Raw genomic sequence first — 27268 nt, forward strand, 5'->3', positions numbered from 1 at the left:
AAAAAAAACCTTCAGGGGGTCTGGGTTGAGGTGTTTTTTGGTCTCCCTGGAAACGCGAGTCCACATCCTGTATGATTCACCATGTCAAGAGGCTGGATGGGTGGAGAGCCAATTATCCCGCAGAGACGAGTGACACCAGCCTGGAAGGCGGTGTTTAGGACCCCGAGGTCACAGATCCCCCACCCATACCTGAAGCCGGGGGTTGATGGTGAAGCTGCCCGCGGTGGGGTTCATACAGGAAACATACTGGACATTCATGACCTCCTTCAGGGACAGTTTGTTTCGATCATACCTGGAGCAGTCAGAAGCCACAGGTGAGAGATGAGTGAGGGCTCAGGCAGGAAAGCGTGCTGTGAAGGTGAGCTGGGATGTGCCCAATCACCCATGTGTCTGAGAGGTAAAAAAAGACTAGACCCACTGGTAGATAAAAGATAAAAGAGCTGAGGACAAATTCCTAAGGGATACCATGTCTATGGAAGGAGAGCAGAAAGAAGAGACCACAAAGATGGTCAAAGATGTAGGAGGAAATCAAGGGTGTGTGGTATGCAGAAAGCCAGGATTTCCAGAAGGACAGAGCAGTCAACCACATCAAGCGTGTACGGAAAATAAGAAAGATGGTGACCCAATGGGGACTGTTGGACGTCATAATAAAGATACAGTTCTTTGAGTAAGAACAGTAAAGTGGAGGAAACAGAAACCCAATCATTGTGGCTGGAGGAGTGAGTGGGAGATGAGGAATTGGAAACTGCGGAGAGAATCTGGTAACACAGAGGGAGACAGAGCAGTAGTCAGAAAATGATATTTTTGAACACAGATAGCTTAGTTGGTAAAGAATCTGCCTGCAACGCAAGAGACCCCAGTTCAAGTCCTGGGCTGGGAAGATCCTCTGGAGAAGGGATAGGCTACCCACTCCAGTATTCTTGGGCTTCCCTGGTGGCTCAGCTGGTAAAGAATGCACCTGCAATGAGGGAGACCTGGGTTCGATCCCTGGGTTGGGAAGATCCCCTGGAGAAGGGAAAGGCTACCACTCCAGTACTCCGGCCTTGAGAATCCCATGAACTATATGGTCCACGGGGCCGCAAAGAGTCGGACAGGACTGAGCGACTTTCACTTCACTAGGTAAATTCATGCAAGTTTAAATATTGATGTGAAGGCACTGAGGAGGGACTAACAGGTGAAGTGAGATTTCAGAGGTGGAAAGAGTGGACGCAAAGATGCTGGTGGGTGGTTAAGCCTCAGGGAAGATGCGGTGGGGGGAGGCACAGGAGGGCAGGTAAGTTGTATAGACGTGGAAGCTAGAGACGGAGGTAGTGGGTGTGGTCATCAGCGGAGGCTGGGTGGCAAGCTTGGAGAGAGAGGAGAAGCATGGAGCGGCTATTTCTGGGAGCAGAAAGGGGACCGTATGAAGGCAATGCAGTAGAATTTCCAGGAAGGTCTTACTGGATTCAGTGTGAGGTAGGATGGTAAGCCAGAGTTGCCTCAAATCGCTGACTTGTTTTTTTTTTTTCCTTTCTGGTAAGAAAATGGCAAAAAGGTTTAGACCTTTTGCCATTAAAAATGATACACTTACAGGAGATAACAATGGAGCCTGTGAGATGCTCTGAGAGACAAAGGCTGACATAGAGAACAGACTTGTGGACACAGTGGTGAAGGAGAGGGTGGGGCGAATTGAGAGAGCAGGATGGAAACATACCCGTTGCCACGTATAAAATTGATAGCCAGCGGGAATTCGCTGTGTGACGCAGGGAGCTCAAGTCAGATGCTCTGTGACAACCTAGACGGGTACGATGGGGTGGGAGGTGGGAGGGAGGTTCAAGATGAAGGAGACGTATGTATATCTATGGCTGATTCATGTTGATGCATGGCAGAAACCAACACAATATGGTAAAGCAATTATCCTCCAATTAAAAAGAACTTTTTAAAATATTAATTAACGGATTTAAGGCACATGTTAGGCGTTCTCATCAAAGGCCTTGCTCAGTGCTAAAGAACCACAGCGGGAGGTGGGGTGTGGGTGGGGCGGTGGGGTCGTCCTGGTTAATCATGCTTTGGAAGCTTGAAGAAGGTGACTTTAGAGATGAGTGGTGAAGAAAGGATAGGCATTTTCCCTTAAATAAGAGATCAGTAGCTTCTCTGACCAGCGCCTTCTCTGGTGCCAGAGCTGAGCTCAGACCTGCAGCTCCAGCAGGACAAACCGGCCTTGGACCTGTCCCCCGCCCGGCCGAGTCCCTCCATCTGCTCGCTTACCAGTGGCCGTAGTCCAGGTGCTGCCTGATGACCGTGTGAGGCTGCACAGTCCCATAGGCATCCACCTCGGGCATGTTCATGTCGTCAATGAAATAGATGAGCTTCTTGTTGCCTGGGGGACCGTAGTTCCTGCCGGCTTTCTTTTCCAGAGGCTTCTCCAGGACAGCTGAGGAGAGAGCCAGTTAGTGAGGGAAGAAGGGTCAAAGCTCAGAGGCCAGTTCTATCTAAGACACTCCAGTGTCAAGGATGGGCCACGGTGCAGCGTGCACACGAGAGCTGCTCCCAGGGGCAGGCAGCTCCATGGGACCAGAGGGGAGGCGGATGATGATCAGGCAGGGGCAGCAACAGCAGCGCCCAGGCCTTGGCCATCTGACTGTGTGCGGTGTTAGGTTTGCACAGACATTTACGGTCTCACTGAAGCCTTAAAACAGTGCTGCAAGATTAGAACCATCACCCCTTTCACAAATGACGGAACTGAGACTCAGAAGAATGAATTAACTTGTCTAAGGTAGTGCCAGGGTACAGATCCAAATCAGTTAAACTTCAAAACCCATGTTCCTTCCACCGCACTTGAGGTCCACGGTTTTCTTTGCAGACTAAAAACAGAAGTCCCAAGGCCTAGTACTCTACCCTCAAGGAAATCTGCAAACAACCAGATCCTAGGTGGACTTCCCAGATGGCACCTGTGTGGCCTCCCCTGGAAGAGGGCATGCAATTCACTCCAGTATTCTTGCCTGGGAAACCCCATGGACTGAGGAGCCTGGCGGGCTACAGTCCATAGGGTCACAAAGAGTTGGACACGACGGAAGTGACTTAGGGCACGCACACACACACACACACACACACACACACACACACCTTCTCTACCTACGACAGAAGAGGAGACGAAGGATGTGGTTCCCCATCTCAGAACTGGAAGGAGGCCCCTTCCATTCCTGGACTGTAAAAGAGGAAATACTGGATATTTTGTCAACAGTGTTCTCAGAGTGCCCCGCCACCCCGGGGTTTTCCCTGAGGGAGAGAAGAAACAACAGCCCCAGAGAATTTCCCAGAAGCCCCCAGTATCATGAATGCCCCGCCCCCCTGCCTTGGGGTAGCGGAGCATCTCAGTGCCTTTCTGGAAACTAAGTACAGACTCTGTCCCGGAGCTGCTTCTTCAATTATCCAGCCGGAGGGAAGGAATCAAAGAGTACATTTTCCCAGCCTGACAGAACTTGTTTAGAGCAAATCTAAGTAACAGAGTATATATATATATATATTTTTTTTTTTTCAACAAACCAATTAGATATTTATGTACTGCAAGAACCAATACTATTACAGCTAGAGGCTCTAAGAACCATCTCATCCCTTTTCTTGAAAAACAAGTTTGTAAACAAGGAGGAAGTGTCAACAGACATATGAAGGTGACAGATAGAAAGACATGTTCCTTTAAGAAGCTTGAATATTCTAATTTTCTGGTCCTGAGTTAAATTAAGTGTTCCAAATAGGAATTAAATTTAAATTTAATTAGCATGCAATTAACATATACTATCGACCAATTAATCACCCAACACCTTCCTACCCCCCTTAAGACATAACAACTATATACAAGATCTGTCAAAATGAAATATAATTAATGGGCTGCCAAGGACACGCTTCTGTGAACAGTCCTTCTAATAGGAAATTCTCTCCTTAGGAAGACTTGTTTCTCCTCCTCCTGAAGCAATGATATTCAAATCAACTCCTGGAATTAAGCAGACCCTGTAATTTGGGTTGATTAAGCTTTTTATGCTACTTCAGGACTGTTGAGGAGAAAAGCATGTCAGTTAGCAAGAAGTGGACTTGGAATACACCAGATTATCTCAAAAGGATGATTAAGAAAAGAGAGGCCTCCCCAGGAGAGGCACACACACTGGATCCCTTCTTGGCTGACCTCTGCTCCAAGTCTTATCTAGAATGAAATAGTAGTGAGTTCTGCTTCCAGGAAGAACTGGAAGAACAGAAGTGGAAGACACCTGCTCTTTGGAAGGAAAGCTATGACAAACCTAGACAGTGTATTCAAAAGCAGAAACATCACTTTTCTTACAAAGGTCAGTATAGTCGAAGCTATGATTTTTCCAGTATTATATGGATGAGAGAGCTGGACCATAAAGAGGGCTGAGTGCCGAAGGATTGATGCTTTTGAACTGTGATGCTGGAGAAGACTCTTGAGAGTCCTTAGGACTGCAAGGAGATTAAACCAATGAATCCTAAAGGAAATCAACCCTGAATATTCATTGGAAGGACTGATGCTGAAGCTGAAGTTCAATCCTTTGGCCACCTGATGGAAAGATCTGACTCACAGAAAAGACCCTGATGCTGGGAAAGATTGAAGGCAGGAGGAGAAGGGGGCGACAGAGGATGAGATGGTTGGATGGCATCACTGACTCAATGGACATGAGTTTGAGCAAGCTCCAGGAGATGGTGAAGGACAGGGAAGCCTGGCGTGCTGCAGTCCATGGGGTCGCAAAGAGTCAGACCCAACTGAGTGGGTGAACAGCAACACTGCTGCCATCCTCGTCCACTGACTCTCACACCTGGTGTCCGTGACATTCTCCCAAGTGATCTTCCTGCTTTTGCCCTTAGATTCCTGTGCTGTGTTCTCAAGACAGCAGGCAGAGGTATCCTTGGAAGATGTAAAATCAGACTGTGCCAGTCCCATGCTTAAAACCCCCAGTGGCGCCCCATCTCACTTGGAGCAAAAGCCTGTCTGGTTACCAGGGTAAACCTCCCGTGTTGGCTTTTCTCTCCCACTGCTCCTGCCTTCACTCCCTCTGCTCCAACCATCCTGTTTCCGACTCACGAGTCACCCATGGCCATGGTGTCTTTGCTCTGGCTGCTTCTTCTGTCTGCAGTCTTTTCTCCTAAATGCCAGAAGTTTGCCCCCTCACTTACATCAGGCATTTACTTACTCAAATGCCATCTTCTTAAGAAGCCCTTCCCTGGCACTTGAGCGCAAATTAAAGCCCCCCCCCCCCACCTCCTATCCCTGGCCTCAGCTTCGTTTTCCTCCATTAACACTTATTACCACTTAATATCCTGTATATCTTACTTACTTGTCTTAATTATTATTTCAGTCCCTCCATATTATAAACTCCAAAAGGCCAGGAATCTTTCTCTGTTTTCCTCATTGTCATAACCCCAGCACCTAGGATATTATTTATCACAAAGGAAGGTATTCAAAAACTGATTAAAGAATGAATGAATACATGGCTTAATATGATAACAAACTCCATGAAGAGGCAAAGAAAGGTTTCTCATACTCCCTTTGTAACTAAGGAAACAGAGGCTGACACGGGCTAAATGCAGTGCTGGAATTAGAACCCAGGGCTCTTGATATTGACCCCAATGCTTCTTTCGCATGGCTGGGGAAGAGAGGCCTTGTGAGCCCTTCTCACTCATCCCAGGATTCCTCCAGGCTCTGAGCACCAGAGCCCTGCAGTCATTCATTTGCTGGGCATCACTAGGGACCTGGGTCTGTGTGGAGGACGTGACATGCACCATATCACTGAGCCTTCAGAGCAACCCTAGCATGCATTATCATCACCTTTAAAAACATCTCTCAACAAAAGAGAAAACTGAGCTTTAGGGAAATAAAGGGACTTTATTCAAAGTCATCCAGCTCCTGAGGACAAAGTCAGGATTCTAACCCAGGTCTGCCTGACTATGGCAACTATGTACCCACCACAGCACACTGCTTCTGAAACGTTACTACTATGACCTGGCTCCTGTCCTTCAGAAATCCCTGCTTTAGTTAACTGCGCTGCCTGACCATGTTTTTTTTGACAGAGATCGTTAATAATTAATCATGTCTTCACTTTGCATTGACCTGATTTGTATTTCTGTGTTTGAACTCTTTTTCCTTAGTATTATCCAAATTTTCACATGTTAAGACATTTTAGTTATATTGTAAGGGCTCTTCATTTGTTCTTTAAAAAAATAACATGTTTTGCATGATTATAAAATAATACATACTCATTATATAAAGATTGGAAAGCATAGAGAATCATAATGATGAAAATGAAAATTGCCCATAATTCTATCACCTAGCAGTAAGCATAACTTTCAATATTTTGGTCTATTTCACTCTAGTGTATTTGCTCTGTTAGATTTTTTTCCTTTACAAAATAGGAATTATACTGTATATTCTGCCTGTGTATGTTATTTTTCATTTCATGTATTATAAACCGTTTTATATGATAATACCTAACCTACTATAACATGATTTTTAATTGCTGCATTGCATTCCATAATTTGGAGGTGCTAAAATTTATGGGATGGTTTCCCTATAGTCTTAAACGTGTCGTTTTCAATTTCTTTATGTTTTGAATCCCCATTCGAAGTAGAGCATCTTGCCTACTAGATGGTAAGTCTTTGATGATTTAATTCTGTGTCATCTCCTTTTGGACTTCCCTGGTGGCTCAGCTGGTAAAGAATTCACTTGCAATGTGGGAGATCCTGGTTTGATTCCTGGGTCGGGAAGATCCCCTGGAGAAGGGCTAGGCTACCCATTTCAGTAGCCTATCCATTCTTGTGCTTCCCTGGGGGCTCAGACATTAAAGAATCTGCCTGCCATGCAGGAGACCTGGGTTCGACCCCTGGTTTGGAAAGATCCCCTGGAGAAGGGCATGGCAACCCACTCCAGTATTCATGCTTGGAGAATCCCCATGGACAGAGGAGCCTGGCAGGCTACAATCCATGGGATTGCAAAGAGTCGGACGTGACTGAGCCACTAAGCACCTCACAGCATCTCCTTTTTGGAAGATATTCAGGCAAGTGCTGAAAGCTGTCCATCTGATAATGTAATGCTCCTTTGAGGTCGAGAGTTTGATCAGATCTTTCAAGGTCTCGTCCAGCTTTAAACTTTCAATGAACAGGTGATGGGTTTGTTTTACACAAGGACTCAGACACCTGAGCTCCCATCTAATTAGTGTAATTACGCACTCAAATATTTGTTGAGCTAATACTTCAAGTCGCAGTTGGATGTCAGGAGAATTCAGCACTGTGACGAGCATTGCTTTGGCTCACTCCCATCGCACTGCAAATATAAGCCCATCGATGCCGTGACCCAGTTCTTTATTCCTCTTTTTCCCTTTCTAAACTGTCCTGTCGATGGGTCATTGCAAATTCCTTTAGTTCTTAAAAATCACTTATATTTCCAAAATGAATGAGGAAAGACTTAAGCTATTTCAATAGACATAAAACAGACTAATTGAAAAAGACTAAAAGAGATTCCAAACTATATAGTAGAAGAAACTTATTTGAGCCACTAATCATGGTGATATAGTTACTGTAATGAAATAAGAATGGTCACACTGTCCTTTATGAACTGGCTCTTTGAAAGCTTAAAACTCAATCTGTGTTTAATTACAGTAGCCATGCCATCCCAGATCACTGATACAAACCCATCTCTACTTTTGTAGGAAAACTAATTTTAGGCACTCAATTCTAAAAGGCATGTATCCTGGAAACTTATAAAAGGTGTATCGAGCTGCAAAATGGGCATAGTCTTCAACCTAGATTTTTATAGGAGATATTTTTTAAAAATTTAAATTATTTTTGATCATCCTAACCTTCAACAACACCCAAGAGTGGATCATTAGATGATAACTCAGTGAAGGGAAAGGAAGCAATGGCCCTGGGTCTGTGGTGTTTAGAGCAGCTAGAGGGACACAGATCCGCCTCCTCAGCTAAGATGCCAGGGTTATTAACTGCGATTGGTACAGCTGCTGGCAAGCGGTCAGGTTAAGTCTGAGAGTTTCATTGAACAAGTGAAGGACCTCTTTTACTTACTGTCAAAGGCAGAGACACTCATGTGCTCCAGATACTAGACAAGTGGAAGGAAAATTGGCATTCTCTTATGGAAATGTAGATGCACGACTTATCAAAGTGGATGGACACAGTAGCTCAATGAAATAAGACAGCTTGGCTATTAAGTCACTATGCAACTTTGAGGGAAATCACTTAAGACCTCTAAGCCTCATTTTCTCATTCTGTAAAAATAGACTGTCATCAGATCCGTGATGGACATCATTTCCATCTTCCTTCTCCTTAGTTATGTTCCAGCTAGACTGGCCATGTGACACAATTTTGAACAGACACATAAATCAGTGGGATTCCTGGAGAGCTATCATTTCCTGACAAGGGCAATAACTCTCCCCTTTATCTTTTTTTTTTTTTCCATTTGGAATGAGGATGTGATGGCTGGAGCAGCAGAGACTCTGCTACCCTGAGGAAGCATCTAAGAGAATAATAGATATATAGCGTCAATAGCATTGAACCATTGATGTAGCATTAGCAACTACCTACCTCAAGACTTCTTGTTGCATGAAAAAAATCTCTGTGTCATTATCTGATTTTCTGCTTGTCATTGTTCAGTTGCTCAGTCATGTTTGCAACCACATGGATTGCAGCACACAGGTGGCCAAAGAATTGGAGCTTCAGCCTCAGCATCAGTCCTTTCAATGAGTATTCAGGGTTGATTTCCTTTAGGATTGACTGATTTGATCTCCTGGCAGCCCAAGAGACTCTCAAGAGTCTTCCCTAGCACAAGATGAAACCATCAATTCTTGGGCACTCAGCCTTCTTTATGGGCCAACTCTCATATCCACATGACTACTGGAAAAAGCATAGTTTTGACTATACGGACCATTGTAGGCAGACTGATGTTTCTTTTTAATACGCTGTCTGCTGCTTGCGGTCAAAAGCATTACTAATAATACAGGGGCTTGCCATAGTAAAAACTTCAAGTAAAGCATGTGCTATCCACACTGATAAGCAATGTGAATGCCTTGAAACACAAGCCCAGTTTGCATTTGAAGGAGTTTTGAATCTGTTTAGAAAAGTACTCAATGGAGACCCCAGAACTGGAAGCAATAAGAGAGGAAAGATGCAGGGAATATCAAGCAGCTGCTTTCTCTATAAAAGAACATCTGATTTGAGAAAAATGGCATCCGATGGACTAGCAGGATGAGTGAGCTGTAAAACACTCCTCTGGAGACCTCAGTGAATTGACCTGCTGGGTGAAGTTATTGCCCATTTGTAAGCTGGAACATTTTTTCCAAAAACGTTATTTTTGTTTTAGCATAGCTTATGCTAAACGTCTTTTTTCAACCAAAAGGGGTTTACTCATGCTCCTTTTGTTTTGGCAGTTGGGGCTCAGGGATTTTTGTATAATATTGATAACTTAAATTTGAGAAGGATTGTAATGTTGTTAGAATAACAGCTTCCATTTACTGAGCATCTATTGTACGCTAGGAATCATTCTGAGTGTTTTACATATTTTGTCTTGCTATTCAGGAATGAAAAGAATAAACCGTTGTACCCTCAACAACATGAGTAAACCTCAAAATCAAGCTGAGTGAAAGGAGCTAGACCAAAAAAAATGAGGGCTATTGTATGACGATTCCATTATATAAAATTCTAGAAATTGCAAACTAACCTGCAGTGACAGAAACAGATCAGTGGTGGCCTTAGACACAGAGGACGGCTGGGGGGTGTTGGGAGGGAGGGAGGGATTACCAAGGGAGGTGAGGGACTCTCAAGGCAATGCAGTGTACATTATTTCAATCATAGTGATGGTTTCACGGTGGGTAAATATTTAAAAACTTATTGGACTGTGTGCTTTAATGCATACCATGTATTATATGTCAATTATAACCAAAAAAGTATTTTATAAATGGAAAATGTTGAAAAATTATGTTGCATTTTAGTAGGAGAATGGGTAAATGAGCTGTGATTTAGTCACACAAGGGAATTCTATGCAGCAGTGAAAACCAGTGAAGAAGCACTCCACACACATTAAAACAGACAAGGATGAGAAAAGCAAGTTACCAAAGGAAGTTATAATATGATACATATTTAAAATTTAAATACAAACAACAACATCATGTATTCCATGGCTACATACATCTATCAAAAGCGTAACTTGGGAATGATGGCACATCAGCTGTAGTGGTCCTAGTCTGGTTTCCAAGGGCATGATGGGGGAAGGACTTGTGGGTGGTGTGTTAGCTGTACTTAAAATGCTAAGATCCATAGCAAGATGACAGAAATGTTAACATCTGTGAAGTCTGGGTGGTGGGTACATGGGCATCTGTTATACTCTTGTCTGTACTTTTCCGCATACTTGAAATATTTCATAATTTTAAAAAAGTTTAAGTCATTCTCCATCCCCACTCTTAGCATCCAGTTCCCTTTGCCAAGGGCAACTGCTGTTGCTTGCATGTCCCCCCGGAGATATACTTAGGATGTATAAGCATAGATGTGCGAGTGTATGTGTATGCAAAGTTTTATATGTCTCTTTTTAAACAAGACATAATTTGGAGCATACTATACACACTGTTCTGTATCGTGTTTTTCTCACTCGACAAAGATTTTGGAAATGGAGCCAGCTTAATTCACACAGCATGTCCTCATTCTTTGTAATAGCGCTTAGCAGTCTATCCTATGGATAACTGGACTATTTCCTGTCTTTTGCCATCATTACATTCATTACCTTATAAACACTCATTCTGCACATCTGTCTGGGTTTACTGCCTGCCCTTTAAAGCAGACTGTACCACATCACATTCAACGTAATTCCATAGGGTCTTAAACACAAACCTGGGCTTCAGAAAGAGTGATGGAGGGCAAGCCTGGAGGTCCAGTGGTTAAGATTCTGTGCTTACACTGCAGAGGGTGTGGATTTGATCTCTGGTCAGATAATTAAGATCCTGCATGCCACATGGCCAAAAACAGAACAGAGACATGGACTCCTGCTGTGGGCGGGGCAATTCGCTTCTTGTCTGATGTCAGAGCAGCCGCCCTGTGGGTTCCTGCATCTCCTTTTTACGTTTTCTATTTCCCCTGGGATAGCAGCTTTTTTGTTCCAACTTTTATAACTGCTAAGCACCCTTCCTCCTGCCATCTTGTTACTTCTGAAATGCTTTCAGCTAAGAAGCCAAATGAACAAACTTGTTTGGACTGTGACTAAAGTGATGGATGGGAATTTTCAAGTAAGGGAATCTGGCATTTTTCAGAATCAAGGATACGATACTCATCTCTTTTTTCTTGGCAATGAATTTTTACTGTCTAGTCAAAGTACTTTTTACATTATAAAATCATTATAATAGGATTCTAGAAAATAATCTTTCTAGACTCAAATAGTGTCGTCAGTAATAAGACTAATATTATCTAATATTTATTTCAATTTCCAAAGAGCTTTATTTTCAGGGGAGGAGGTCTAGCCTAGTGGTTAAGGGCACAGGCTCTGAAGTCAGACCCTCTGGATCCTAACCGTGGCTCCGCCACTTACTGAGTAGCCTCGAGGAGCTTATTTAACTTCACTGTGCCTTGGTTTTCTCATCTACGACATGGGGATGATAAAAGGACTTATACTTCACAGGTTTGTACAAGATCAAATGATTTGGCGACCTCCCTGGTGATCCAGTGGCTAAGACTCCAGAGGGTGGGGCGAGGCTGTTCTGGTGTGAGGAGTGAGAGGGGGGTTTCTACCCAGCCCGGGCCACTAACCTCCTCTTGGGATGCTGGCTTCAGCATTTCTTCAAAAGGAGGCTGCTTCTAGGGTCAGTGTGAGGAGTGTTTCTACACAAAAGGAGACTCGACAATAAGTGAAGGTCAAGGAGAAAGTGGCTGGGGTAGGGGAGACATATGCAGCGACCCTTGGGATCCCTGAGGGCCCCGTCCTCTCGGGAGCCCAACACGTAAATGCCCTGTGAAACGCAAGCTCTGTGTCCCCAGCAGACTCAAGGGCCACACCAGCCTAGTCGCACCATGGTGATCTTAGGCAGCCATGTACTTGTACCCGAGCCTCAGCTCCCCCAAGCATAAGATATGAGGGGTACATGAAATGACCTCTAGAGACCTTTCTGGTGCCAGGAGTCTATAAGCCCGTGGAAATCTTTCAGTGGGTTTTCTGTTTTCTTTGTCATCAAGGCACTGACCTGCCCTGGAGGAGTTCAGCAGCCAGGGAGGCACCTCAGGAGAAAGAAAGGATGGGAAAGGGGACCTTGCTAAGGTGTGGAGAGAGGGACAGACGGGGGAGGGGACAGGCAAGAGAGGAGTGGGAGGGGAGTCAGCTGGGGAGGTGCCTGACCTCCATCCCAGCTCAGAGTGGAGGACATCAGGATGTGGTCCCCTCCTCCATGCCCCTGGGACCTTTATGTGAGCAGCTCCTTGCAGGAAATCGCCCTCAGCAGGAAGCCCCTTTTCTTGTCACTTTAGTGAAGCTATAGTGTAACTAGCCTGGAACACTACAGTCCATGGGGTCACAAAGAGTTGGACATGACTGAGCAACTCACACACAAACACATACTCACTTTTTAAACCAGGCACCCCCATGCTCTACTTGCCTTTGACCTGAGCACACCTTTCAAATCCTTTCATCACACAATACCTGGCCTAACTTGCCAGTTCTTCCCATAGATCAAAGAAGTAGAAATGGCAAATAAGCAATTAATAGATTGATTGCTCCTTGGAAGAAAAGCTATGACCAGCTTAGACAACATATTAAAAAGCAAAGACATTACTTTGCCGATAAAGGTCCATATAGTCAAAGCTATGTTTTTTCCAGTAGTCAGGTATGGATGTGAGAATTGGACCATAAAGAAAGCTGAGTGCCGAAAATTGATGCTTTTGAACTATGGTGTTGGAGAAGACTCTTGAGAGCCCCTTGGACTGCAAGATCAAACCAGTCAATCCTATAGGAAATCAGTCCTGAATACTCATTGGAAGGACTTATGCTGAGGCTGAAGCTCCAATACTTTGGCCAAAGGATGCAAAGAACTGGCTCATTGGAAAAGACCCTGATGCTGGGAAAGATTGAAGGCAGGAGGAGAAGGGGACAACAGAAGATGAGATGGTGGGATGGCATCACCAACTCGATGGACATGAGTTTGAGCAAACTCTGGGAGCTGGTGAAGGACAAGGAAGCCTGGCGTGCTGCCGTCCATGGGGTCACAAAGAGTTAGACTCGACTGAAAGACTGAACTGAACTGAATTAACAGATGACCAAACCTCTCCCAAGATTCCTCTTCAGTCATCTTGCAAATAAATCAAACTGCGTGAACAAGATGTCTAGAGCAGCAGTCCTCAACCTTTTTGGCACCAGGGACCGGTTTCCTGGAAGATGATTTTCCCACAGACTGAGGGGTGGAGGATGGTTTTGCATTGATTCAGGTGCATTACATGTACTGTGCACTTAATTTCTATTATTATTACATCAGTTCCACCTCAGATCATCAGGCATTAGATCCTGGAGGCTGGCGACCCCTGGTCTAGAAGAAGACCTCTGGAGCTGACAAGCCTGCATGCAGTGGGGGGATGGTTACGACTCTGACCTCCCCCATCCCCATCTCAGTGATTAACTGAGATGATTTGTTTCTGTCTAAACATTTTCACCACGGAGCAGCGTCTTGGGAAGTGTTTTTTTGGGAGATGCTGAATCCACCATCTCCCCAGATCGCTGGCACTTTGATTCAAGGCCCCTTTCTCTTCCCTGGTTGGTGAGTGTGTACCCGATTGTGTAAGCGGTGAGCAGCAGGCCGACTCGCCTGGTTACTGACGCGCTGACACTCACCCTGCAGCATAGCTGATGTGGTGTAGTAGTTGCAGGGCACGTTTTTCACCAGGTACGCCTCGGGGTCCAGGCTGGCCAGCGTTGCCCCCACCAGCACCGACTTGCCCGTGCCCGCCGTTCCCACCAGCATGACCGGCCGCCGCCGTGCCAGGAGCCGCTCCAGGAAGTAGCAGAGGCGTATGGTCTCGCCGGTGTGCACCAGGCTGGCCTGGGGTCAGGGGGAGATGGGCGAGGGTGGTGGGAGACAGGAGGAGCGAACTGGGGGCTCGTGGGAGACTCACATGCTGTCAGAGCACCCTGGGGCATTTCAGGAGAGGGAATCGCCCGCGCTGGGGTTGGGGGGCTCACTACTGCAGGCTGTAGGGCCCCCTGTCACCCAGAGAGACCCTCCCGGTAACTCTTGCTGTGGGTAGAGGGCACGCCCATCCTCCTCTGCTAGCGCTGTCTGCCTCCAAGGCCTCTGGATTGTATTTTAAAGCCATCAGCCTGGTCATCCCCACCCATCTCCTCCACCTTGTCTCAGGATGCCTGCAGGGGGTCCTACTAATTAAGTTACCTAGGCTTGGGGAGATTTTAGGACTTTGCTGAGGGCTTCCCTGGTGGTTCAGCAGTAAAGAACCTGCCTGCAATGAAGGAGACATAAGAGACACAGGTTTGATCCCTGGGTCGGGAAGATCCCCTGGAGGAGGGTATGGCAACCCATCCAGTATTCTTGCCTGGAAAATCTCATAGTCAGAGGAGCCTAGCAGGCTATAGTCCATAGGGTGGCAAAGAGTCGGACTGACACAAATTAGCACACACACATGCATGACTCTACTCAACCTCTAATTTCCTCTGAAAAGAAAAGTAGCTAATTCTTAATGAGGTCAAACCTTTTGGGAATCCATTAGGGGCTGCCACAAGAGCCACCGCAGATTCTGGGGACATTACATATCCCTGGTCGCTGCTCAGCCACACTTACCTGCAGAGGTGTCTCAGGGTCAAATTCAAACTGTGGGATGAGCCTGGACCAAGGCTCGAATTTCTTGGTCTCTGGGTCTATGTAATAGTCAAAGATGGTTCCTTGGGAGGGAAACTTGATGGTCTTGAACTCACTGAGCCACCATTTGCTGAACTCTGCCCGGTGGTCCACGAGCTGCCCAAAAAAAGCAAGTCAGGAGTCAAGGCTCCGCAGAGCACGAGAAGCCTGGACAGGCTGCCCAGCATCAGGCAGAAGGTCAGGGCCGGGGGCACAGCCGGCTCCTCCTTGTCCCCCAAGGACCAGCCCAGACAAGGCCCAGCTAAGCGGGGGCTGCTCTGGAGCGTGTATGCATGCACCTGCTTGACCACGGGGCTGGGTCGCCCTGGCCTGGTGCATCTCAGAGCCCTGGCAGGTGGAGGGGAGCGAGGGAAGGAGGTGTAAGAACACAGCGGAGAGAGGGAGCCTGAGACCCCAAGGAAGGCAAGTGCAGCCAGGAACTCTCAGAGACCGATCCACCACATCCCCCTCGACTCCCGAGACACTGAGCCACGTCCAGACGGCAACTGGGGACAGAAGGAGTAAAATGGTGCCTGTTAGAACTTCCCTGGCGGTCCAGTGGTTAAGACGTCACCTCCTAATACAGGGGGTTCGGGTTTGATCCCTGGTCAGGGAGCTGAGATCCCACACACCTCTTGGCCAAAAAACCCCAAATATAAAACAGAAACAATATTGTAACACCTTCAATAAAGACTTTATAAATGGTCCACATTAAAAAAAAATCTTTAAAAAATAAAATGTGACTGTAGACACCTGGGGGGCACAGGAAGAAACAGCGGTAAAAATCTCATCAAGGGAGTGGCACACATAACCACCAGCAAATCACGTCTTTTCATGCCACGGTTTCCTCATCTATAAAATGAGGATTCTAGAAAAGAGTATTTCTGAATTTCCTTCCAGAGCTAAAATCCTCAAATCTAAGGGCAGTGGAGACAAAGCTATACAGGTCTTTCAGACAGAAGGAATAGACAGACACACATATTGCAGAATGAGCCCCTAAGATAGGGTTGTGCACCTGAGTACTTGGGCTATTTCTTTCAGACCGAAATGTAACACGCACCCTCCCCACAACACACCCACACATGCACACACAAACGCCCACTGCTACTGGCTACCTTCTTGGGGAGCCAACCCACTCTTTGAACACACAGATCTAGGAAAAGTCCTAAAGATGGAGAAGGTTCAGAGTGGGCATTTTAGGAAACGTTTCTGCGGTGCAGGACAGGCTAGGGAGCTGGGCGCATGACAATGAATCTGAACTTGGAAGAAATGACAGTGACTTTGTCTACTCAGTAAATAGGATTGAATTCTTGCACCTTAAAAACAGAATGGAAACAGGCTCTAAGGACAGGTTTGTTTGCTCTTCTTATTCTGAGGTGAATTTAGATTAAGGGGACAATGTATCTTCCTAATATCTGTCCTCTGCAATCAGAAACGTTAGGGAGAAAAAATCCCAATCTTTGACCCTTGGATGAAATTCTTTTTTTTCCTCTGTAATTCTTTATTAAAAACACTGCTGAACATAGAGACTGAAAATGAGATTAAAGATGAATAACCCCGATTGGGATGATGACATCGGAACTTAACATACTGGTGCTTTTTAGGGAAGGTGTTGACATCCAAACTGTAGAACGAAGGTCAAAAGCAAAATGCAAAGGTACCCTCAAAGATATTTACAATGAAGTAAATACACTAACAGAATTTAAAATAGGTGCAAAAAATAGAAATAACCAGGGTAATATGATTTCAAGGGTTGTGCTTTCTGTGGTTTTTCATCATAATAGGAAGGTATGGGAAGTTTATGGGCTTCCCTGGGGGCTCAGATGGTAAAAAAATCTGCCTGCAATGTGGGAGACCCAGGTTTGATCCCTGGGTTGGGAAGATCCCGAGGAGAAGAGAATGGCTATCCACTCCAGTCTTCCTGGCCTGCAGAATCCCATGGACAGAGGATCCTGGCAAGCTACAGTCCATGAGGTCACAGAATCAGACACGACTGAGCAACTAACACATGCACACACAGTAATTTTATATCCTTAGTTTGAGTACTCTCAGATATTAAAATCTTCCTATGAATTAAAACGATTTTTAGACAACCTCTTAAATGGAATTACACTATGGAAAAGAGGGCTTCCCCCTAAATCACCTAAGCAGAACTAAGAGTGCTACTGAAAAACCATTCCCCATAAAAACTAAGTGAAAAGAAAATATGAAACAAAGCTTAAAAAATGTGTTTCACCTGACAGCAACTGTTTTCTGGCTGACAGTATTTATTCAAGAAAACATAACAGCTGTCTACCTTTAGATAAAAAAATTCCTGAAGACCTTTGGCTTCCTAAAGAAAACCAGATTTTAGGTTTATATGGAGAATCCAAGACACAGACCAGCTCTAGAAAGAAGGAGGTTGGTGGTGGACCCTCTTCCTTCACTGTCAATTCCACTTGGAGCTACCTGGTCTGTTTCTCAGCCAAGCCATTCACAGGCTGCACTGTCTGGCTTCCTGAAGCCTGGTGCTGGGCCTAACCTTCTACCCTAACTGGACGCTAGAAAGATAAGGTCACCTCTGCCGAGCCATCCAGCGGCCTTTTCTCAGTTTGACTCTTTGAGTGTCTCTGCCCTTTGAATGACCTCAGTGAAGGGGCTCCTTTTGAACTCCAGCTCCTTTAGATTCTGACGAGTCTCTGGTCACCTTCCTGCCCTTTGAACTTGACAACAGGAAGGCTGACATACAGTGTGGTGCAAGGTAGCCGAGTTTGGAAACACAGTATCACCTCGTTTGATCTTCATGATGCTCTCAGTCAGCCTGGCTACTGAAAATCACTCCTATTTTATGCATATGAAAAAGCAAAACCTCAACGGTTACATTCTAGCAGCATATGGCAGAATTGGGAGTCAGGGGAAAGAATGGTGGTGGGCGAAGGGACAGTGAGGGAGTTTGGAATGGACATGTACACACTGCTATATTTAAAATGGATAACCAACAAGGACTGACTGTATAGCACAAGCAACTGTGTTCAGTGTTAGGCGGCAGACTGGATGGGAGGGGAGTTTAGGGGAGAATGGATACATGTATATGTGTGACTGAGTCCCTTTACTTAGCCTGAAACTATTACAACATTGTTAATCAGCTGTACTCCAATATAAAATAAAAAGTTTATTTATTTATTTATTTTTTTTATATATTAACAAATATTTATTGAGTTTATTTATTTATTTTTTATTTTTTTTATTTATTTATTTTTTTTTAATTTTTATTTATTTTTTAAAGAAAAGAATTGGGAGTTGAACCCAGGTGCCCAATAGGGTGCTGAGAAGCTTTTGCTTCTGAGAGATAATTTCCTGTGATTGCTGCAAAGTATTTAGCCTGGATCCACCTGCCCACTCCCTCTTTTTATTGGAATGTCTACCCAGGTATGGGCTGTGCTTTATATTATATTCTGCTTTGCGTTAATAACAGCTTTTTCAATATAAGCATCATTGGTGTTCCTGATGTGAATATTCTGGCTACCTTCATACTTTCCTATTTACAGCGCTATTTTGTGTTCGGCTTGAATGCAGGCTGCGAGGGGATCTCGGACATCCCTGCTGCTGAAAGCTTTCTCCTGTGTGCTCTGCCCCCCTCCACCCCCCAGGGCCAGCACGGCCGCCGACAGCTCCAAGTGCTCCAGAGCCTGGGACGCCCGGAGGGAGGCTTTCTCTTGGGCTTTTAAAAAGAGCTGAGTGGATTTAAATTTTTCCACATAGAGACAGAAAAAATTGACCAAGTGTCTTTATCCTGATACCCCACGGTCTGCTCAGCACCAGTGTAAGAGAGGAGCTCAGCAGTGGTTGCTGACATTTCAGCAGCCGAAACGTCAGGGTCTGCATCTTTTAAAAGTTATTTATTTATTTCATTATGGCTGTGCTGGGTCTTCGTTGCTGTATGTGGGCTTGTCTCTAGTTGTGGTGAGTGGGGGTTACGCAGGCTTCTCATTGCGGTGCCTTCTCTTGTCGCAGGGCACGGGCTCCAGGAACCTGGGCTAAGTGGTTGCCGCTCGCGGGCACTAGAATACAGACTCAGTAGTCATGGTGTAGGAGCTAGGTTGTGGGATCTTTCTGGATCAGGAATCGAACCCAAGTCCCCTGCCTTGGCAGGTGGGTTCTTATGCACTGTGTCACCAGGGAAGCCCCTACCTTTTTCTTTGGAAGAGCCCATAATCAACCCAGACCAGAAAGAGTAAATCATAACTCTCCAAAAACTGCAGCTTGGCTTACTCCCCTGTGGTGAGAAAAGCATCAGATACTTGCTATAAAACTGAATTTTTATGGTGCACGTGTGCTAAGTCGCTTCAGTCATGTCTGACTCTCTACAACCCTAGGGATTGTAGCCTGCCAGGCTTCTCTATCCATGGGATTCTCCAGACAAGAATACTGGAGTGGGTTGCCATGCTATCTTCCAGGGGATCTTCCTGACCCAGGGATCAAACCCGTGTCTCTTTCGACTCCTGCATTGACAGGTAGGTACCACCAGCACCACCTGGGAAACCCTAAGTAGGAGAACATTAATAATAAGCAGTATTCTAAGAGTTTTACATGTGGACAATTAGAACAGCATCCCTTCATTTAATCCTTACATCTGTCCTAGGAATAGGTACCACTATTATCACTTTCACTGCCTTTGTACCCAATGTTTGGGGTATCGGGATGAAGATACCTGACACTTGGTCAATTTATCTAGCTCTTTGTGCCAGTAATGAGATTAAGGTAGAGAGATGTTAAGTTACCAGGGTCCCCAGGTAACAATGACAGAGTCAGAATTCAAATCCAGAGTCCACATTCTCAGCCTCTATAGGATGCTGCCTGGTAGCTAGCACATGCTCAGTCACTTAGTCGTGTCTGATTCTTTGCGACCCCTGTGGACTATAATCCACCAGGCTCCTCTGCCCAGGAATTCTCCAGGCAAGAAGACCGGAGTGGATAGCCATTTCCTTCTCCAGGGGATCTCCCCAGCCCAGAGACCAATCCCGTGTCTCCAGCACTGGCAGGTGTATTCTCTACTGCTGAGCTATCCTGGTGGCTAGAGTCAGTTGTAAAAGACTGGTCTGCCTAACCTCAGTTATGTTGTTTCCAGGTAAAGTACCTTTTATTTGGAGAAAACTCAGTAAAGTAAAAGTTGGGGATACACAAAGCTTAGAGAATAGGATGCCAAACAGCCTGAAACCACAGCAGTAAACACCATGAGATAAATACTACTTTGTTTTTCTACTCATAGATGTCGATTAACCTTTGGTCTAACATTCTATGGTTCTTCTTCCACAAAGAAGGCTGAGTGATGAAGAGTTGATGCCTTCAAACTGTGGTGCTGGATAAGACTCTTGAGAGTCCCTTGGACTGCAAGGAGATCAAACCAGTCAATCCTAAAGGAAATCAACCCTGAATATTCACTGGAAGGACTGATGTTGAAGCTGAAGCTCCAATATTTTGGCCACCTGATTGGAAGAGTCAACTCAATGGAGAAGACCCTGATGCTGGGAAAGATTGAGGGCAGGAGGCCAAGAAAGTGACAGATGATGAGATGGTTAGATGGCATCACTGACTCAATGGACATGAATTTGAGCAAGCTCCCGGAGACAGTGGAGGACAGGGGAGCACGGTGTCCTCCTGCAGTCCATGGGGTCGCAAGAGTCAAAAATGACTTAGCAACTGAACAACAGCAAAAGCCGTCTATGGACAGCTCTGTGTTTCAGGGGTGATGAAGATGGTTGGTATAGAGTGGTACATGCTTGTTCTAGAAGGTTTTAAAAGAAGGGATTCTTCCTACTCAAGCCTCTACAGCATAGCACATCCTACCTAAAACACACATCTTTCTAAGTAAGGTATTCACACCTCTAGTTTTTCAAATTCAATCATCAACTGTCCAAGAAATTAGGGACACATTCACCAAGTCAAAAAGCAACAAAACACAGCTCGGTCTCATCTGTCTCACTACACGAAGCCCTCCTAAGGAGACTGACGTCTTCAGCAGAATCAGGGAGACCTAACTAAATGGTTTGATGGCCCCATGTTAATTCTCACATTTAGCTGTTCTGTCTACCAAATCTTGGCTGGTTAGTGTGGGTGTTAGCCTCAGCACACACCCTCTTACCTGGTCCTGGACCAGTGCTCCGCCAAAAGCCCAGATGGCAGCAAACACAAAGTAAAGCTCGTAGGTGTCCTTGGGGCAGTCTGCAGGGATGTCCTCCTCGGTCAGCAGACACTCAAGAAGGTGGCACAGCATCTGGACTGTGCTCTGCTCTGGTATTGGAATTATCTTCTTAAATCTGAAGAGAGAGAGACCCAGATATATTCTAAAACACTGGATTATTCCATCCTAGTGGTGCTGTTGGACAACTATGGAAACTTGCTGGTGTCTGTGGATTTGACAGGGGCTTCCCTGGTCGCTTAGAGGGTAAAGGATTTGACAAGTCCATGTGGCTTTGCAGCAGCAAAAGCTTTGGTATGATAGAGGCCCAGGGTGGCTGATAAGCAAACCGTCTAGGTTCCCAGCTGGCTCAGGGGTAAAGAACTTGTCTGCCAATGTAGGAGAGATGAGTTCGATCCCTGGGTTGGGAAGAACCCCTGGAGGAGGGCATGGCTACCCACTCTATTCTTGTTTGGGAAATCCCAAGGACAGAGAAGTCTGGCAGGCTACAGTCTATGGGGTTGCAAAGAATCGGACACAACTTAGCAACTGAACAACAACTACAACTTGCACCTTCCTCCAGATACACCTGTATAGCACTCACAGAAGGCTCTTTAAATCTCCCTTCTCTTCACTCACCTCTCTTCCTGCCTGGACTGCCAACAGGCATCTCAGCTCCATCCTAATGTATGTTCCCTCTGCCGTCTGCCACACTTGTAGGGGACTGCCTGGGGACGTCTGACTTTGGGGACAGGACAGAACATCAGCAGGACACCAGCTATGAGCCAACAGGCTCTTTGTCACTGCTTTAATTTTTCGCCTTCCTCACTGTTTGGCCTACCTGGTTCTGAGCGCATCTAAGCAGGTCGGAAGGTACTTGTCAAACAGGATGGTTAGGTTGGCTCTCTCTGTCTGGATCTCTCTCCTGTCGATCCAGCTGCTCACAGGAGGGTTCCAGCCCAGGTCTGCCGGGTTAATGTACAGGATCCCTGGGAGCATAGAGAATATAACTTAGTGACATGTCCATAGAGCTCAGGATATTCTTCACCCCAGAGTTATTTTCTCTGTTAAAAAAAAAATGTACAGAAGACTGGCCTTGAAAAGAACAAAGGGGCTTCCCTGGGAGTCCAGTGGTTGAGACTTTGTCTTCCAGTACAGGGGTGCAGGTTCGATTCCTGGTCAGGGAACTAAGATCCTACATGTCTTGTGGCCAAAAAGCCGAAACATAAAACAGAAGCAATATTGTAACAAATTCAATAAAGACTTTAAAAATGGTCCACAGCCCCCCCCCCCCAAAAAGTCTTGAAAAAGAAAATAACAGAGATCTGGCTGAAATCTGAGAGGGTTTGCTATTGGGATCAGCTCTGATGGCCTCATAATAGCTGATGGACAGCAGTGTTGAGAAGAATCCTGAGGCCAGATCCAGGCTCAGGAGGAAAGAAGACTGTGATTGATTAGCAATACTTGTCATGGTGAGGAAGTGTGCACATTCATGGTGGCCCCCAAAAGGATATTGGTTAGTTGGTCTGGCTCTTTTGTGACCCCATGGACTGTATCCTGCCAAGCTCCTCTGTCCATGGAATTCTCCAGACAAGAATACTAGAGTGGGTTGCCATTTTCTCCTCCAATGGATCTTCCTGATCCAAGGATCAAGCCCACGTCTCCTGCATTGGCAGGCAGATTCTTCATCACTGAGACACTAGAGAAACCCCTCAAAAGGATAAGTCCATGTCCTAACAAGGAAAGTTAAGGTATAAAGTCATTTTGTACCAAGATGTAATGAGAACTTCTAATGCTCAGTCATCTTCACTAGCCTCCATGGAAGCTAGAACCGGCTGGAAAGTAGCCTAATTCAAGGCATTTCTGTGCAGAAGACAGTAGTTGTCCAGCTCAGGGGCTATTCCTTTTTATCTTACTGTAAACATTTCTGAATCGAGAAACTCACATGATCCTGGCTGCAGAACACTGGCTCACTTTCGTGGGTATGGATTTGGGATGAGGATTAGGCCAGAATTTTGGATGGTCAATGTCTGACTCCTGTTTGGAGCTTTGGTCAGAGCCAGCCAAACAGGTATCACTAGAGGCACCTGTTTTCAGCTGAGCAGGGGTGCGGCTGTTCCGTCTCGCGGCCCATACCTGCTCTGGAGACAGTGGCTGGCGTGGCCGTGCGCAGGTGGCTGATCTCAAAGAGAAGCCTCATGGTGGGATTCAGAGGGATCCTCTCGTTGCTCGCCAGGGTCAGCACCTGGACACGGGGGAGGGGCGCAGCAGGCAGGGAGGAGTTAGGGTGCGAGGCCAGCTCAGGGGAGTTTGGCTTTTATTCCTGATAGACATTATGATTATAAGTATCTTTGAAAGTTTCTACAAAGTCCTCTGTCTCTCCTTCTGTAGCCCCTTGATCACCATCCCTGTGTCCTGGGTCAGGAAATAAGCTACCTGAAAAGTTAAGTGATGTCAGTGATTTGAATGAACTGGACCATATTGATGCTTTTGAACTGAGGTGCTGGAGAAGACTCCTGAGAGTCCCTTGGACGACAAGGAGATCAAACCAGTCAATCCTAAAGTAAATCAGTCCTGAATATTCATTGGAAGGACTGATGCTGAAGCTGAAGCTCCAGTACTTTGGCTACATGATATGAAGAGCCAACTCATTGGAAAATACTCTGATCCTGGGAAAGATTGAGGGCAGGAGGAGAAGGGGGTGAGAGAGGATGAGATGATCAGATGGCATCACTGATTCAATGGACATAAGTTTGAACAAGCTCTGGGAGATAATGAAGGACAGAGAAGCCTAGTGTACTCAAGTTCATGGGGTCTCAAAGAGTCAGATACGACTTAGTGAATGAACAATAACAACAACAGACCATATTTTAAAAAATTAGATAATTAAAGGAAAAGAGCTCAGTTTTCATGTAACTACTGTTTCTTTTAAAGGGCTTCCTCTGGAAGAGTATGTTCCGTACATGTTAAAGCCATCGTAAAACCTCTAATCCGGGTGTGCTTTCCAAACAAGTGCTACCAACTTTACAGTCTCTTTATAGGCAGCCAGTTTTCAATGTTTATAAAAAAAAATAAAACATCCTCTCCATGATAAATATTGACCACCACTGAGGATACTTGACAGGCTCAGAATGTTTCTGATCATCAGTTTCCTCTATTTATAAACAAAGGGAAAAAATCCCTTTAAAAAAAAGATTTGAGTAAATGATTTAAGATTCTTTGCAGCTCTAAATACTGAATTGACCTACATGTGGAAGATTCTAAAGTAAATTACAACAATGCCAAAAACATGTGAGTGACAGCAGTGGCTTTGGAATAACTGAAAGTTATTGTATGGGATGAATCAGTTCTGAGACCCCTGTTAAAGATGACGTGAAAGTGAAAGTCCCTCAGTCGTGTCTGACTCCTGCAACCCCATGGACTGTAGCCTGCCAGGCTCCTCTGTCCGTGGAGTTTTCCAGGCAAGAATACTGGAGTGGGTTGCCATTTACGGGTAGCTGAAATCAGGATCTTGAAGAGTTATCTGCATCCTGTGCTCACCAGAGTGCTATTCACAACAGCCAAGATGTGGAAACAACCTACGTGTCTGTCAATGGATGAATGGGTAAAGAAGATGTAACACAGAGAGAGAGAGAGAGAGAGAGAGGATGGAATACTATTCAGCCATAAAAAGAAGGAAATCCTGCTATCTGTATGGATGGCCTTGAGAGCATTACGGTACATGAAATGTCAGACAGAGAAAGGCAAACAATAGATAGTCTCACTTACGTATGGAATCTTAAAAAAAAACTCTTAGAAACAGACAGTAAATTGGTGGTTGCCAGGGATGGGGGTATTGGGTGGTAAATTATAAATATCCCAGTTATAAGATGAATAAGTAATGTAAGACATGGTGACTGTAGTTAACAATATTGTACTGTGTACTTGAAAGCTGCTGAAAGAATAGATCTTAGTACCATCTTTCTAGATTTCATATGCATGAGTTAACATATGATATTTGTCTTTCTCTTTCTGACTTACTTTGTATAATAGGCTCTAGGTCCATCTACCTCATTGGGACTGACTCAAATGCATTCTTTTTTATGGCTGAGTAATATTCCATTGCATATATGTATCACAATTTCTGTTTCCATTCATCTTGTCAGTGGACATCTAGATTGCTTCCAGGTCCGAGCTATTGTAAGAAGTGCTGCAGTGAACATTGGTGTATATGCATCTCTTTCAATTATGGTTTTATCAGGGTATATGCCCAGAAGTGGGATTGTTGGGTCATAGGGTAGTTCTACGTCTAGTTTGTTTTTTTTTTTTTTTAAGGAATTTCCATACTGTACTCCAATTTAAAAAAATTTAAAAAGAATAAATATTAGGAGTTCTCACCAGGCACACACAAAGGTAATTATGGGAAGTGATGGAGTTGTCAACCAACCTTATTGTGGTAATCATTTTGCAATATACAAGTATTTCGAATCATCAGGTCCTACACCTTAAACTTATACAATGTTTTAAATCAATTGTAACAATGTTATATGTCAACTCTATTGCAATAAAGCTCCCCCAAAATTAAAAAAGACACCAGTAATAATTCCTTACTCAGGGCCAGCCCTACTGTGGAATCCAGGCTTTCAAATGTGCCTGGGAGCCAGTTTCACTGATGATTGGGGATGATATGGGGCTCCCCTTCCCCCTTGGTACCTTGTTATCATCCATGACAGTGTTCAGAGACTCGATCCACATCGGATCAATGTCACCATCCAGTAAAATCCATTTGGGCCCATCATGGGTGATGTTGGCAAGCTCCCGCATGATAGAAGAGAACAGTCCTAAGAGGAACCACAGATATCTCAATTTCCAGGTCACCATCAATCTTCTTTCTCTTAACACAAACTTTCCCTATCAGCTACAACCTTCGGAAGGAGGTGTACACAGGACATTCAGGTCAGAACTGGCCTTTTCTCCTACTCTACCAAAAATCTGACCATGCTCAGGTTCTGCTCGTTCTGTGCTCCAATCTGACTTTTTATGAGAATGACAACAACAGCAAAACTAGAAGAAAACCTGATGGTCCTAGTTTTTGTGGTTTTTTTTTTTTTCATTTTTAATTGGAGAAAAATTGCTTTACAATGTTGTGTTGGTTTCTGTCATACAACAATGGAAATCAATTATAATTACATATATTTATCCCTTTCTTCCTGGTGGCTCAATGGTAAGGAATCCACCTGTCAATGCAGGAGCCACAGGTTCAATCCCTGGGTCAGGAAGATCCCCTGGAGAAGGAAACGGTCCAAGGTTTTCAAGTGACAAGGGACCCAGCAAATCATTTCAACAGGCAACTGCAACATGATGGAATTACATGAAACCTTCTTAGGTAACGTTTTCATTCTTTGAAGCTGCAGCCAGGAAAATCTTGCCAAACGCAGGCTTTGAGAGAAGGCCTGATGTGATTTTAGTTAGCATTACATGAAATTTATATCTTAATTTGGATCCAATTGATTTTTTATAATACTAAGCCTTCCCAGTCAATAATATGGTATGTCTTTTCATTTGTTCAAATATTGTTTTATGTTCCTTAATAAATTTTTACAGCATTTTCAATGTATCTCTTTGGCTAAATGTATTCCCAGGCATTTGTTTTTATTGTTATTGTGGACGGATTTTTTTCCCCTGTATTTTCAGTTTTAGTTGGCTACTGTTAGTATAGAGATAAGCTTCCAAATTTGGTGCACTTCACTTTACACTGAGTTATCTTTAATACTTTTTCTCATTGATTCTAGTGATTTTTCAATAATGTCTTGAGTTTTCTAGATATAAAGTTGTACAATCACCAAAATGATAATTGTCTTTTTCCTCCAGTTTATATCATGTATTCCATTTTATTGTTTTTACTGCATTTTCTAGACTTCCACGGGCAAAGCAGAATAATAATGTTGGTAATAGATCTCTTTGGTTTATTCTTAATGTTAATGGAATTTGGGCTATTCTTTTTGGTTCTGCACAAAGGTTGGTACCAAGATTATTTTGGCTTCACAAAATGAAATAAGAGGTGTCCTTTTTATGATTTTTGGAATTATCTTTTCTTAATTCAGCTACTATTTAAAAACTTTCCATTTCATTAGTTTACTTTTTGTACTTCTCATTGGGTAAATTTTGTTAAAATTATATTTGGTTAGGGAATCATCTATTTCTTTCAGTTTTTCAAATATGTATGATCTAATTGTGTCTCTTTTAATCTTGTCTATATCTACTGTTATAT

At 44.5% G+C, this 27268-nt stretch overlaps 1 protein-coding gene across 1 annotated transcript in view; it reads right to left on the reverse strand.

Annotated features, from left to right (window-relative positions):
* The window catches only part of DNAH9 (dynein axonemal heavy chain 9), a 277788-nt gene that overhangs the window by 127432 nt on the left and 123088 nt on the right, over positions 1-27268 (reverse strand). Inside the window, exons 33-40 of the mRNA XM_043473954.1 lie at positions 25711-25838; positions 23155-23263; positions 21860-22007; positions 20983-21157; positions 14805-14978; positions 13844-14051; positions 2248-2413; positions 190-292 (exon numbers count right to left, since the gene is read on the reverse strand). Coding sequence (XP_043329889.1) covers positions 190-292; positions 2248-2413; positions 13844-14051; positions 14805-14978; positions 20983-21157; positions 21860-22007; positions 23155-23263; positions 25711-25838 — 1211 coding nt within the window. The remainder of the gene's footprint in view (positions 1-189; positions 293-2247; positions 2414-13843; positions 14052-14804; positions 14979-20982; positions 21158-21859; positions 22008-23154; positions 23264-25710; positions 25839-27268) is intronic.

Source organism: Cervus canadensis, chromosome 1 (assembly GCF_019320065.1).
Source record: "Cervus canadensis isolate Bull #8, Minnesota chromosome 1, ASM1932006v1, whole genome shotgun sequence".
Classification (NCBI taxonomy): domain Eukaryota; kingdom Metazoa; phylum Chordata; class Mammalia; order Artiodactyla; family Cervidae; genus Cervus; species Cervus canadensis.